The sequence below is a fragment of the Camelina sativa genome, chromosome 11, assembly GCF_030686135.1.
Source record: "Camelina sativa cultivar CO46 ecotype springtype chromosome 11, ASM3068613v1".
In the NCBI taxonomy this organism is placed as follows: Eukaryota; Viridiplantae; Streptophyta; class Magnoliopsida; order Brassicales; family Brassicaceae; genus Camelina; species Camelina sativa.
Genome location: NC_141890.1, coordinates 13,032,438 through 13,046,649, shown reverse-complemented (window position 1 = coordinate 13,046,649; position 14,212 = coordinate 13,032,438). Strand labels below are relative to the sequence as shown.

At 34.2% G+C, this 14,212-nt stretch overlaps 3 protein-coding genes and 1 pseudogene across 4 annotated transcripts; 2 read left to right on the top strand and 2 right to left on the bottom strand.

The window, feature by feature from the left end:
* Positions 1-776: 776 nt before the first annotated feature.
* On the bottom strand, positions 777-2,026 carry LOC104723287 (RING-H2 finger protein ATL29 pseudogene; annotated as a pseudogene). Its single transcript, XR_015572856.1, has one exon. The product of XR_015572856.1 is annotated as an RING-H2 finger protein ATL29 pseudogene (transcript).
* Positions 2,027-3,471: 1,445 nt separating this feature from the next.
* LOC104723286 (uncharacterized) lies at positions 3,472-5,225 on the top strand. Its single transcript, XM_010441620.3, has 3 exons — positions 3,472-4,536; positions 4,611-4,783; positions 4,887-5,225. Exons 1-3 carry the CDS (start codon positions 4,018-4,020, stop codon positions 4,990-4,992), a joined length of 798 nt encoding a protein of 265 aa, XP_010439922.1. The 5' UTR covers positions 3,472-4,017; the 3' UTR covers positions 4,993-5,225.
* Positions 5,226-5,246: 21 nt separating this feature from the next.
* On the bottom strand, positions 5,247-7,705 carry LOC104723285 (AT-hook motif nuclear-localized protein 13). The gene is made up of 5 exons (XM_010441619.3): positions 6,640-7,705; positions 6,492-6,547; positions 6,267-6,398; positions 6,000-6,161; positions 5,247-5,904 (listed from the first exon to the last, which is right to left on the bottom strand). Exons 1-5 carry the CDS (start codon positions 7,280-7,282, stop codon positions 5,563-5,565), a joined length of 1,335 nt encoding a protein of 444 aa, XP_010439921.1. The 5' UTR covers positions 7,283-7,705; the 3' UTR covers positions 5,247-5,562.
* A 4,419-nt stretch (positions 7,706-12,124) lies between these two features.
* LOC104723284 (uncharacterized) lies at positions 12,125-13,709 on the top strand. Its single transcript, XM_010441618.3, has 2 exons — positions 12,125-12,742; positions 13,214-13,709. Exons 1-2 carry the CDS (start codon positions 12,515-12,517, stop codon positions 13,457-13,459), a joined length of 474 nt encoding a protein of 157 aa, XP_010439920.1. The 5' UTR covers positions 12,125-12,514; the 3' UTR covers positions 13,460-13,709.
* Positions 13,710-14,212: the final 503 nt, after the last annotated feature.

Genomic DNA, 14,212 nt, shown 5'->3' with positions numbered 1-14,212 from the left:
AATATGACTAGCTGGAATGAGCTTGTGAGGAGTAGCTTGTGAGGAGTACTCACGGCATTTTTGTAGCCATGGTTGTGGGTATGATGAGTTTTATTTCCAAACCAAGCCTGATGCCAAGCTCGAGCAACACTCCGCCCATAATTGTGCCATTCATAGGACAAGAAGCAAAAACCGAATAGGACGGATGTTATGACACTTTGGATTTTTTGAGCATGGGTGCAAGGGCGTTTTTTTTCTTTCAATTAGCAAAAGAGAAACATTGGTAGGATGTTTTTTCGATATTCTTTTTCTCTTGGGTAGGTTAAGTGTTTTATGTATAGTCTTATCCTTTGTGAATAAAGATATGATTATTCCCCTTATTCTCGCCGTCACCATTACTGTGATTGGTCAAATCTATGCTATAAACTAGTTGTTGTTTGTTGAAAAAGAAAACTAATTGTTGTTTTTTTATATTTTTGAATAATTTAGAGAAATCTTTGTAATCTTCTTTTAAGTGTTCTACTCACAATATCAAAAGGTAAGGTGAAAGTGAAACTGGAAGGTAAGATTTTAGCACTAGAATCAATTAAAATATGAAATTACTAAAAGTAAAATGCAAGATTTAAAACTTAAGCTATCATAGTATCGTATAAGAGAGAAATAAATAGGAACTAGATATTCTTTCTCATTATTTTTTCTCCAAAAAATATTGTTGATAAATTTTAAGTATTTTGAGGTCGTTTGTCGTATATTAGAAAGATTTAGCAGCTTTCCTTGTTAAATCACTCACAAGTTGGTTTAACAACACAAAATAAAATGTCCGTTCTTATTATTAAACAAAATCACTAATAATACTAATTAGCATCTTCTCAAGTTAAATACTCTAACCTAAGATATTTATAACAAGAAGACAAAAAAACTTAACTAATTAAAAAAAAAAGTATATATATTCCTTTTCCTTCAATTTTCAGATTGTGTTTGACCGGAGACTTCACCAAACCGGCGATGATCATATCCTCTGTTTCTAACAAGTTCGGCGAACGTTACACAACTCTCTGTCTGGCTATGTCCTCTCGTGACCTTAATCTTAACATGTTCCGGTAATCTCAATGTATACTTATCTTCTTCCTCCGGTCTGTTTCTCACTATCGAGTGTCCCGTCGAATGCGATCTAGAGAACTTCTCCGGCAAATTTTGTTCCTTTTTAATGCTACTGCTCTGTCCTAATGACGGCCAAGTATCAATCAGTGTTGTTGTCTGATGATGACGACGAAGAACGTCTTCTTGGTCGTCGCTTGTTTCTTGAATCACATCGATGATCATCTCATCCACGGTAGGCTTTGGGTTCTCCGGTGGAGGAGGAGGATCAAGATCTCGGCGACAAACAGGGCAAGTTCTGTGAGATTCGAACCAGAGATCGATGCATTCTTGGTGGAAAACGTGGTAGCATGTTGTCAAGAGACGTAGCACGTGATCTCCGTCGAATTCAAGAAGACAAATGGCGCATTCGAGGCCGTATTTTTCTTCCCGGAGATCTTTAACGGATGAGTAAGGAAACGTGGGAAACGAGTTTATGATCCGAAGGTCGAGGCCGGGATTTACGGGTGGAGCTTCCGATGGCTGGAGGGGATTATCGGCGGATCCGGTGTCTCCACCGTGGTGGAGACGCCAAGCTTGTACCATTGTGTCGAGGAAACACTTACAGAAATAGAGAGTGAAGAAACCGATGAAGAAGAAGACGAGGAGGATTACGGTGAGGATCACCGTTAGAGGAAGTGTAACGTAATGTTGTGGCGGAGGTTGCGGTGGCAGAGGTGAAGGTATTACTGTCGACATTACGGTGGCCGGAGACTGATTATCTCCGCCGTGAGATTTCTCATATACCGAAATACCAAATTTAGAAAAAACAAGAAAGCTAGAGACAGAGAAATTCTTTTTTTTTTCCTAAGGTTATTTACGTTATATTGATATTTTAGAGTTCAGTTTTATTTGGTATAGTGTGTGGAAAATTGTGTGTTTGGTGTGAGAGAAAGAGTGTTAGGAAGTTTTGGTTACTAAAAATAAAAAGTGTGTTTTGGGTTTTGTTATGTTTGTTTGTTTTGTTTGCTCAATGCCATCATTGCCATGCATTTGAACGAGTCGTATGTGACATTTGTTCTACGCTAATCCACTTAGTCCTTAAAAATAGTAAGTTTTTTATATTTAAATCTTTGTTCTAGTCAGTTGTTAATATTTATAGACTATAAGTCACGTTATAACAAGCAAAATATAGGATTTTTGGTTCATGGCACGTTTCTCGGTTCATGGCTTTTCTTTCCTTGAGAAAAATTCTGTGTAACTTTAGTCAGCACAATAATGTTACTACGTAACTAAAGATCGCGGAAAAATTACAATCGCATGCACTGACGTTCAAGAACACACCATGCGTTGATATATACTATATATGTATTTATATGCTTCTAAGACCACCATTGTTTTGAGTCGTTTATAGAGTAAAAGTATATCTATAGAGTAGTAGAGATCTTGTCTTTTCTGAAATGCAAACACAGTTGTTAAAAATGTAAAATGTTGAAGCGTTAGAATTTTGACATTCGTTGGAAGGTTTCGTATGTCCAATTTAAAGTGTCTTTTTAGACATAAAATAGTCTGTTGGGTCAGGTTTCATCTGCCTTTGGTTCACACTGCCTGTCCAAACGTTATAGGCCGATGACCGATCATTCCAAACACAATCCGTTTCACTCCATAGCCGATTCTCTTGGTCATGTTTCTCCACTAGAAGTCCTATTTCTTCCTCTTTGAAGCTCGAATTCATCCAGTTGAATAAATGTCTTGATATCATCAATGGTGATCTCCTCCTCAGAAAATTGGAACTTAAGATCTTCATGGATTTAATTTGATCGAGAACCTTCAATGGTTGCGTGTTCGATCCCATTCTTTCTCCGACATTCCTTCCTAAGCCTATTTAATATTGTAAAGCCACTTCAGCTATGGAACTCAGATCACATTTTTTAAACAAACAAAACACACCAAAGTTTTTTTTAGTGACCATTGAAGGTTCTAGAGATACCAATATATTTACATTTTTTTTCTTGTAAAATCCGTAATCACTAATCTTTAATTTGACCTTTTGTTATTTAAGTATCCTTAATTAAGTCAAGTAGCTAGTGAGTTTACAAGTTGTATACATTTTCATCATTAGTAAAAGAACGTAACTTATAAGATTATGTTACCTGTAAAGCTTTAAAAATGTGATACAAAACGACAAAGCTAAATAAACATATTTTTAATAATACATATTGAGAAAAACCTTATCTTATCTTATCAAAAACAGAAATTTTTTACCAGTTGTAAACTTGTAATGGTAGTGAATCCAAATCTTCCAAATATCACAAATAATGACAAGAAAACGAAATGTCATTTTGCGTGATCGTGATATTGATCATCCACAATAATTAAAATATTGATACTATAGACATCCCAAGCTTATTAGACATGCAAAAGTGAAATATAGTAGTGATAAACTCTACAAGACTACAACAAATTTAATAATATTGACATGTGTAAATGTAACCTCTTTTTTTAGTACAAAATTATAATTTCGATACTAGAAGCGACCGCCAATGGTATTCACTAAAGTAGCCAATGGGTAAGGGTGTTTTCGTAGTTCTATAGATCTTAGACTCAACCCCCAAGTACACAGACTCACTGAATCCACCATCTCCTCCACGTGGCAACCATAGACCGGTTCGATCACGCTCTTCTCGTGCACATGTGTTGACTAAGCTCGTAGCTGATTCGTCCCACCTAGACGGTCATCAAATCGGACGGCTGAGATAATGCCAACTTTAAGTGTATCACACGAAACAGAGATATATAGCGCGCAAGAAAGTCAATAGATCCAACGGTGGAATATGAGATCAACGTCAAAGGATCGTACGGTAGAGATGAAGTTATAAATAGTATTAATTGGATTATTTATTATCATCACTCTCAGAGATCAAAGAAGAGGAAAGGAAGCTAGAAAAAATCGAAGTTGTGATGAAATCTCTACTGATGAGAACCGGTTCGATGCCGGTTCTTCATAACCGGTTTATTTCAGGTGGCTCGTCGCGGAAGAACATGACGACGACGACGACACCTATCATCTCCAGGAACAACTCCGTCGAGTCGTCATTATCCAGCTACGGCGAGAGATTCGCCGCCGGAGGAGGAAGGAAGATCTCCATCGAGGTTAAAGCTAACGTCGGGATTCGTAGGGTGTTATCGGAGAGTGATGTGATTAGATCCGAGAGAATGTCGAAGAGTGTTGGATCTAAGCCTTCGCCGGCGAAAATCCCGGAGGATGATGAGACGGAGGAGGAAGAAATTAGGTTTTCCGATGGTTGGGGATCGTTGATCTCCGGTGGTGGTGGTGGATCTGGTTTTAACGGCGGTTATGGAGGAGGAGGAGGCGGTTATGAAGATAAGAGCAAGATCGGTGATTATTATCGAAAGATGTTGAAATCGAATCCTAATAATTCGCTTCTTTTGATGAACTACGGCAAGTTTTTGTACGAGGTTAGTGATTTTGTGAATTGGTGATTTTAGGTTTTTTATTGTTATTTAAATTTGGGATTTGAATCTGTTCACAGGTGGAGAAAGATGCAGAGAGAGCTCAAGAGTACTATGGAAGAGCAATACTGGCGAGTCCAGGTGATGGTGAGGCTTTGTCAATGTATGGTAAGTTGATATGGGAAACGAGCAGGGATGAGAAGAGAGCTCAATGTTACTTTGATCAAGCTGTTAATGCTTCTCCTGATGATTGGTAAATATATACTTACTGGATTCTTGATTACTTTTACTGATCTCAGCTTTGGTTTCTTTACTTAAAGAATCTAAAAAGGTTTGTGATGGTTGTAACTTTGCAGTATGGTTTTGGGATCGTATGCACATTTCATGTGGGAGGCAGAGGATGGTGATGACGAAGAAGAACTGATGGCTGCATCACCACCAGCTATGGTTTCTGCAGTTTAGAATGAAACACAGAGACTAACACGAACAAGTGGATGAAGTAATGGAGTCTTGAGTTATATGTATCAAAGTATCTAAACCTTTTAGTGTATTTTCACTGTCTTTTTGCTAACTTTTGTTTTGGTTTAACTTACTACTATCTTGTAATAACCTCAAGAGTAATAAATATGTATGTGAAGGAAACACCAATGTAAGCTTATATAAGTTATAACAGAGAATAAACGAGCTTTTGTAAAGCATTGTATAAGTTTGTAGAATTGTGAAAACTTGAAGTGGATATAATTCGTTGATGATAGAAGAAAAGAGCAAGTCTTTTTATGATCATCACAATCAAAAGAAACTACTAAGAGAAACAAACTAAACAAGATTGAATTGAAACCTACTTAACAAGTCTCCCTCTCTCTCTATTTATCTAAAACAAAAGCTAAATTTAAGAGAACCGGTAAGGAGAAGAAGATGGGAGAGAGTAAGAAAGCTCAATCTACTTTATAGAGATAATTCTGATGGAGAGATGTGTGTCAAAAGGAACAGAGAGAAGCAAACCCGGTCAATCCGACCCATGGAACCATCTATTTATTGATGATTCTGGCCAGGCCCAGGCCAGAGCGGGTACATCGGCATAGGCATTTGCTGAAGCGATTGAGGTGTTGAGTTTCCAAATAGACCATGACTATTGTTGTTGTTGTTGTTGTTGTTGCTTCCACGGTGCAACGGGGAATTGCTTTCGTTTTCCTCTGACGACTCGCTCGAGTGTTGTTGTCCTTGAGATCCAGGGCTTCCCAGTCCACCACCACCACCACCACCACCAAAGCTCAACATATTGGCTGGTGCTGAAGCTGGCTCTGGAGTATTCTGAGCACGCCCTGCGCTTTGTTTCTGCTTCTTTCCATCTGGTACAAAGCTTCCGACAATGACCTATATAACAAACACGAATCAAAAGTCAGTATCTTGAACACTTTTGTGATTTTTTAACTCGAGCGTAAAAAAAAAAGGATAGGAATTTGAGTAACCTGGACTTGTGATCCAGCAACAAGCATTCCAGCAACAGTTCCACCCACAATCCGGCCATCTTGTCCAGCCAGCGACACACTCAAGTTACCACTTTTGGTCACAGTACCATTACTCTCAGAATTCAAGAAAGAACCTGACAGAGAAATGATTTCATATCGGCCCTGCAACAACAAACACATCCAAATACAAGATTAAATCCCATCTCCCTTGGATAACAACAGAGCTCAAATCATCAAGTAATGTACAAAGGACATGAGATGTTATACCTCAAACTTAACAATTCCACTAGGACTGGTAGATTGACGAAGCATCACATTAGATACAGCTCCTGTAGCTGAGAGAATACAGATTGCGCGTGGCCCTTGGTTCGTAAACGCCATTACCTTCATAGCTATGTCCTGGAATAGAATGAAAGATCATATCTTTAACCAAAGAAACAGGCAGAAACTTACTCAAAATCCATTCAAGCTTAAAGATTTGCTACACATTACCTCTCCAGTTTTGACTTCAATGACATGAGGTGTAAACCCAACTCCTCCTGTTCCTCCTGCTCACACACAGAGAGAGGCACAAAACCCATTAAGTAGAATTGTAAAGATTTGATCAGAGAAAAAGAGTAGATCGAGTGTTCCACAGTACCTAAAGCGTCGAGCTGCTTCTTACCGGAGCCAGGAGGACGTCCCCTGTTCCGTTTAGCAGGTGGATCGGAAGAGTTAGCATTAGCTCCTCCACTATCACCACCACCACCAGCTCCTCCTTCGTTTCCACCACCGTATGAATTAGAAGCTGAAGGAAGAGGCGAAGTAGGAGCCAAACCAAGAGCAATGTTATTCCCACCACCACCACCATCAGCAGCGTACTTCCTAGGTCTTCCTCGTTTCTTCTTGACCTGTTGTTGCTGCTCGATCCCAAATCTCATCGAATGCTGTTGAGCCGCGGCAACAGAGGACGGCGATCCGTCGAATCCAAGAACTTCAAGAGTCTTCTGATCCATCTGTTGATGTGGCTGAGGATGATGGTAATGATGCTGATGCTGAGGATGATGCTGTTGAGGAGGATGAGGTTGATGCGATGGGATAGCACCGAAAGGTATTCTCTGATGCATAGCTTGAGATGTAGAGGTGTGACCCATTAAAGCTGCGGCGGCGGCGGCGTTAGGGTTTCGATTGTAGGAATTGTGGTTACTCATTAACATCCCTGGCGGTGGTTGTTGTTGTTGTTGTAGATGTTGCTGTTGTTGTTGTTGCTGTTGCTGGTGGTGGTGGATTTCTCTGGAATCCATTGGCGAAGAAAGACTCAAGATTTGTGGTTTTTTCTCAGAGACCCAACTTTTTTTTTTTGGTTCTGTTTTACGAATGCCGAGAAAAGAGACGAGAAAGTGCAGGTTTTTGAGTTTTAAGCGAAAGCGTGTGAGCTAGCTAACAACTCTCTCTCTCATCTCTTCTTGAGTTCTTTCTTCACCATCAGAGAGAGAGAAGAGGGGACGATCTAGTTAGTGTCTAATTTAATTATTTTTTTTAATTTTTAAAAAGTGAATTATTAATATTAAGTTCTTGAGGAAACACATCTTTAGTTTAGGGTTTCAGTTTACAGTAGATTTAATTGGAAAATAATCTAAAGATATGATTTAGTTAGGGTTTTGTTAAAATGTGAATGAGTGTGTGTGTGAATAGAGAATTTAAAGAGGATCGAGAATGAGTTATTTATTTTAAATGAGTATGTTCAGTCCATTTATTATACTTTTTTTTCTAGTTGTAATGTAATGTACTCTTTTGGATTTGGTGTTCTCCTTTAACTTCAGTTCTGTTTTAATAAATGTTCTTATTTTTTTTCAATTTTGTTTTGGGCTTTATTTTCACATAATATTCATTGTTGCATTGAATGAACCGAGTTCGGTACTATATTGGAAGAGAAAGAAATCAAACCGGGATGAAAAACATTGAATTTTAAATGTTAGGAGGGTTTTTTACTAGTTTGGTCCAATAAGTTTAAAGTCTTAAGAGGGAAACCAAAATTACAATACTAGAAAGAAAAAAATTAACAAAAAGCCTATCAAAATTTTAAAATAAAAACAAATGCACAAGAATTAATAAGAGAATAATATAGGATCTACAATAAATTATTGTATGTAACTAGAGATTTTGGGTTTGACTGTAGTGTGTGTTTGGGAAATCCAAATCAACATGAGGTTTGTACTTTGATGTGTCAGATTTTTTTCTTAAGTATAAGTATATCCTCAGATCTTAAAAATAAAAAACAATCACTACTTTGAAAATGACAGCAGCTTATTTTGACCATTTTGTCCTTCTCTTGCCTCATCTTTTTAAGAAAATCTATCTATTATTCGGAATAATGTGATAGATTCCCAAATTAATTGTGACAAATATTGAGCTTACTAATTTTTAAATGCTATGCCACATAGATAGAAAAAAAGACCCATTGCAGTTGGAATATAATGTAGCAAAATTATATTATTTGATATAACCCAACTTTAGAAACAAAAATCGAAAATTTTAAGACAATATATACAAAACTGATATTAACAAAAGTGTAAATATCCAATTTATTTTTGTGTCTAAAGGAAATGTACAAGTATAAAAAAAAATGTATTAAGTATTTTAAAAAAAGATGGCTAGATACACGAAGTATTAGAGAATACATGAACACACATGTCAAATATACTATTGTATACTCAACTAGACGAAGTATATGTATTGCATGACCACATGCATAAACTACATGATGTTATGCAATCAACATCATATACATATAATCCAGTACACCGGTCAACTGACTCCAGCGAGGACGACGTTGACTCCGGCGTTGAGCAACACTAAAAAAAAATATTCTAAATTAAAATAATAAAAAATAATAAATTATTATACTAAATTATTTATGGTTTTTTATGATTAAAAGACATATTCTATTCAATATAGAAATATTTTTTATATATCTCTAATATATTCATTCTTATAATTAGTTACTTTTTATTTTTCACGCTAAAGTAAATAGTTTAATAAAAATCATTTATAATTATCTTCAAGATATAAAATCATTTAGATATTGAATAGTTAAAAGATATTAGATATTACAATATTGAATAGATATTAGATATGAAAAACAAATTTAATTCAATATCTAAATATTTTTTATTTATTTCCTAAATATATCCTAAATGTAAAATAGAGAACTCAAACCTTAAAAAAAAATTCTAAAAATTAATTTAACATATTGTAATTGTGTAAAAGAGGGTAAAAATGAAAATGTTTATATGTTAAAAGTAAATATTGTGAATTTTTTGTTGTTGTTTATATGTTATTTTGAGTATGTAAATTTTAAAGTAAAGAGTGTAAAATTTTGTATAACATTTACCATGTAAAATTTAGAGTAAAGAGTCATATACTCAATATTTTGCATATGATTTTCTAATGAAAGTAGTTGAATTTGATTTTATTGATTTTGTAGTATTTAAATAATCTGATTATGAGATATATATATATATATATCTTGAAAATAATTATAATTTGTTTTTATATCTTGAAAATAATTATAAATGATTTTATATCTTGTAGATAATTATAAATGAATTTTATATCTTGAAAATAATTATAAATGATTTTTATTAAACTATTTATTTTAGCTTGAAAAATAAAAAGAAACTAATTATAAGAATGAATATATTAGAGATATATAAAAAATATTTTGATATTGAATAGAATATTTCTTTTAGTCATGAAAACCTATAAATGATTTAGTATAATAATTTATTATTTTTTTATTTTAATTTAGATTTTTTTTTGTTAGTGTTGGTCAACGCCGGAGTCAACGTCGGTCTTCGCCGGAGTCAGTTGACCGGTGTACTGGCATATATGTCTATGATGTTGACCGCATAACATCATATAGTTTATGCATGTGATCATATAATACATATACTTCGTGTACTTGAATATAAAATAATATACTTGGCATGTGTGACTATGTATTCATCAATACTTCTTCGTGTAGCTTACCATCTTTTTTCCTTTTATTAACTTATCTGTGGGTTAACAAAATTCACCAAACCAATGGTGCCTTCTTCTTTGTTCTGTTCTTTACCAAGTTTCCAAAAACAAACCAAATCCACTCGAAACTGCAAAACTCGAATTGATCTTGGACAAGACCAGTTATCCAAATGGAGTTTCATGTCACTTGAACCATCCGTTAGTTAAAATAATTTTAAAAGCATTAATTCCGTGGTCTCTGTCTCAACCTCTTTCTAGTTTCAGGTACCAATATGTTCACATCATCGGGTTTACGTGTCCGGTTTCTTAAGGTACGCGCATGGCGTAAACTTTTGATAACATGTGCTTTTTTTTATTGCTTGTTTGTCTACTAAAGTCGATCACTTTAGTCGATAGCTAGACAACAAAAAAAAGTTTTGTGCTTTCTGCTCACTACTGAATCATTGATTATCCCCCAAAACCAAATACAGATCACATCTTTGAATTGAGTATGGGAGAAGATTGGGTTATAGAACACAGTTGAATGGGTTCGTTACTTAGTCAAAGCTGGTTTTTATGAAATCAGGTGCTAAATTCTTTTCAGTATGACATTTAAAATTGGAAAAAAGATGGCTAGCTATGTGAATACATAGTCACACATATTAAGTATACTATTGTATACTCAACTACACGAAGTATATGTATTACATAGCCAATGGAAGAACTATATGACGTCATGTGCTCAACATCATAAACATACAATCTAGTACACTGATTGATTAATTCCGGTGAAGACCGGTGTTGACTCCGGCGTTGATCAAAAAATAATTCTAAAATTAAAAATAAAACCTAAAAAATTACTATATTTAATCATTTATGGTTTTTATTAATTAAAAAATATTATATTCAATATCTAAATATTTTTTATATATTTTTAATGTATTCATTCTTGGAGGATTTTCAAAAATACCTCTTTTCCTATGTCATTTTTCAAAAATACTCTTTTATGTTGTCCATTTTCAAAAATACTATATATAAAATAACTAAATTCTGAGCCTTAAACTCCAAATACTAAATCCTAACTCCTCAAAACTATATCATAAATGTAAAATAGAGAATCCAAACCTTAGAAAAAAATTCTAAAAATTAAATTAACATTCTTATACTTAATTAATTTTCAATTTTAAAGCTAAACTAATAGTTAAATAAAAATCACTGATAATTATTTTCAAGATATAATATAAAGGCATTTGCAAAAATACTCTTATTCTATACCCTTTTGCAAACATACCCTTATTCTATACCCTTTTGCAAACATACCCTTATCAAATATATTTTTTTGTATCTTTATCTTTTATATATTAAAAGTAAATATTGTGAATTTTGTTGTTGTTGTTTATATGTTATTTTGAGTATGTAAATTTTAAAGTAAAGAGTATCTAAAATTTTGTATAACATTTACCATGCAAAATTTAGAGTAAAGAGTCATAATACTCAATCTTTTGCATATTATTTTCTAATGAAAGTAGTTGAATTTGATTTTATTGATTTTGTAGTATTTAAATAATCTGATTATCAGATATATATATATATATATATGAAAATAATTATAAATGATTTTTCTATATTGAAAATAATTTTAAATGATTTTTTTTTATTTTGAAAATAATTATAAATGATTTTTATTTAACTATTTACTTTAGCTTGAAAAATAAAAGTAACTAATTATAAGAATGAATATAGAGATATATAAAAAATATTTGGATATTGAATAGAATGTCTTTTAATCATGAAAAACCATAATTGATTTAGTATAATAATTTATTATTTAAAATTTAAAAAATTTTAAAAAATATTTATTAATTTTTTTTTTCAGTGTTTGTCAACGCGGGAGTCAACGTTGGAATCAGTCAACCGATGTACTGGATTATATGTTTATGATGTTGACCGCATAACGCCATATAGTTCATGCTTGTGGTCATGTAGTACATATAGTTCGTATAGTTGATTATACAATAGTATACTTGGCATGTGTGACCATGCATTCTCTGATAGTTCATGTAGCTAGACATCTTTTTTTCCTATTATTTATAAACAAAGACCCTATATCTTCGCCAACCAACAGCACCTGTAACACTTGTAATGTTGCATTTGTAACATGTTCAAAATCAGCCAATGGGTGTTCTTATTTCATTAAGCTAACACAATTAATCCATCATACCTGAATCCCTCAAATCTAAACAGAAGCAACATTTATTATTTTTTGGAATAGCGTCTAAGCTGGTGAACTTTTCTTAATGGGCTTAATTCTTACTAATTTAGCCCAAATAGTGAAGTTCCCATGTATTTTTATTTTCGTTTGAAGATTTGTTTGGATCCTTTGTCGGAAGGTCCGATTGGGGAAAAAGCATTGGAGGAGAAGGAGAAGTTAAGGTCTAAAGAAAGCAAAATTTAAAAGCTTTCTGGGAGAGCAAGTTTGTTCCTCTATTAGTGACGGATTGATTTGTACAAGAGAGAGTTTTAAGTTTTAGAATATGGGTTTTTTTAAGAAGTTGGCTGGTGTGTTTGGATTTGGCCAGGAAGTGTTGAAAGATGACGATGATGATAGAGGAATTGATGATTCCGGTGACGTTAATCAGCCGAGATTTCGTGAAACTGGACTACCAAGGAAAGGATTTGGAGTTCCGGTTCAAGTTGCTGTTGAAAGGTCCAATCTTGCTCCTCTTCTTCAGCCTTGCGCCGCCGCAGACGGTGGTATTCAGGTTTGAACATTCTCAGTTCTGTTGTAACTCTTGCTAAATTAGTCGTTGCATTGCTTTATCTGAGTGTCTTCGATTCTAGATTTACAAAATTGATCGAAATTTGTCTCTTTCTTACTTTAGCATTGTTACTCAGAACCCCAAAAAACCCAATTGAGCTTTTGAGATAAGAATCCTTCACTTGCTATTGAAGTAGAAGCAAAACTATAATAATCCTAGCCGCTAAACATGTTCACATTTGACTATTCTATGACATTAGACAACGACTCGGTATCGCTTCTGTTTTTATTGTTACTTACTCTTATGGTTTGCTGTAACTTGATTTCTAATGTCAGATTGTCTAAGCTGTTTTTGGCCACTCTATTAGTAGTTATTAGTGAAGTTTTCTTAGTTAAAGAGCTAGCTTGTGTTGTTCTTCGATATTGTTTATGTCACTCACTTATATTATTTATAGCTCTCTCTTGACTATATCAGGGACTAAGATGGTATACGAAACGGCTAAGGGTTGATGAAGATGGAGATGTTGCAGATGAGTTTTTGGAAGAGGGCCCAGAGAAACCGACAAACGCAGAAGATGATGATCATAACTGTATTAAGACTATGCCAAGACTCCAAATTAAACGCAAAACGAAACCTGCAAAAGTAACAAGACTAGTTGTGTCTTCTGATGGGAAACTCCAGCAGTGTATTGAACATCAAGGGAGGTTATTTATAGTATGAATGATTTTGAAACACATAGAGAGGTTAGGACAGGTTTCTCTGTTTCATCGGAAACATGGGATTGAATGTGTAAAGAGGGAAAGCAAATAGAGTTGCAGACATATTGGCGAGAAAGGGCAATGATCAGTTATCTCTGTTTGTGTCTTTGAACTATATTCCAGTTTGGCTTATCGAGTCTGTAAAAACTGGTTTGATTCATCTATTACTATGAACCATATTAATCGTATCTACTATACATACTATTTGAAAAGAGAGTTTGGCAACAACATTTGCACAGGCCTTAGTACAAACGCGCCAAAGGTTCCATGGACCGTGGTAACAGCAATGGTATCCTTTGTTTCCATTTGATATCCATATGAATCCGGTGCATAAAGAGAGATCATGGAGTTGTATGAAACTATATGAATCATTTTGGTTTTTGTTTCATCAGCATTTCAAAATATTGGTCTCAAAACAATATTATATAAGTAAACATGTTGTGAAAGTTATTGAATGAGGAGAGATTTTTCTTTTTGATTCTTAAGCCCAAGTTTCTATTTTTGATCCTACTAATTTCATTTTCTATCAACCATCCTTTTCCTGCCACGTGTGGAGATCTCACATGCGCCACGTGGGAAACACACGAGAAATATGAAATCTCAAAAAACCCAACAACACGGGAACAGCTGTTCTGTTGCATCGAAAGATCTATTACCTCTACACATAAACACTACAAAGAGATTTCGTATTTTATTTTAACTTCTTGGATTTTTC

Excerpts from the sequence above, each read along its gene's own strand:
- LOC104723284 (XM_010441618.3), top strand. The coding sequence starts at position 12,515 with ATGGGTTTTTTTAAGAAGTTGGCTGGTGTGTTTGGATTTGGCCAGGAA. Across the intron at positions 12,743-13,213 it reads CCGCAGACGGTGGTATTCAG|GGACTAAGATGGTATACGAA; the intron begins GTTTGAACATTC and ends TGACTATATCAG.
- LOC104723286 (XM_010441620.3), top strand. The coding sequence starts at position 4,018 with ATGAAATCTCTACTGATGAGAACCGGTTCGATGCCGGTTCTTCATAAC. Across the intron at positions 4,537-4,610 it reads ACGGCAAGTTTTTGTACGAG|GTGGAGAAAGATGCAGAGAG; the intron begins GTTAGTGATTTT and ends ATCTGTTCACAG. Across the intron at positions 4,784-4,886 it reads AATGCTTCTCCTGATGATTG|TATGGTTTTGGGATCGTATG; the intron begins GTAAATATATAC and ends GTAACTTTGCAG.
- LOC104723285 (XM_010441619.3), bottom strand. The coding sequence starts at position 7,282 with ATGGATTCCAGAGAAATCCACCACCACCAGCAACAGCAACAACAACAA. Across the intron at positions 6,162-6,266 it reads GTGGAATTGTTAAGTTTGAG|GGCCGATATGAAATCATTTC; the intron begins GTATAACATCTC and ends TTGTTGTTGCAG. Across the intron at positions 5,905-5,999 it reads TTGCTGGATCACAAGTCCAG|GTCATTGTCGGAAGCTTTGT; the intron begins GTTACTCAAATT and ends TTTGTTATATAG.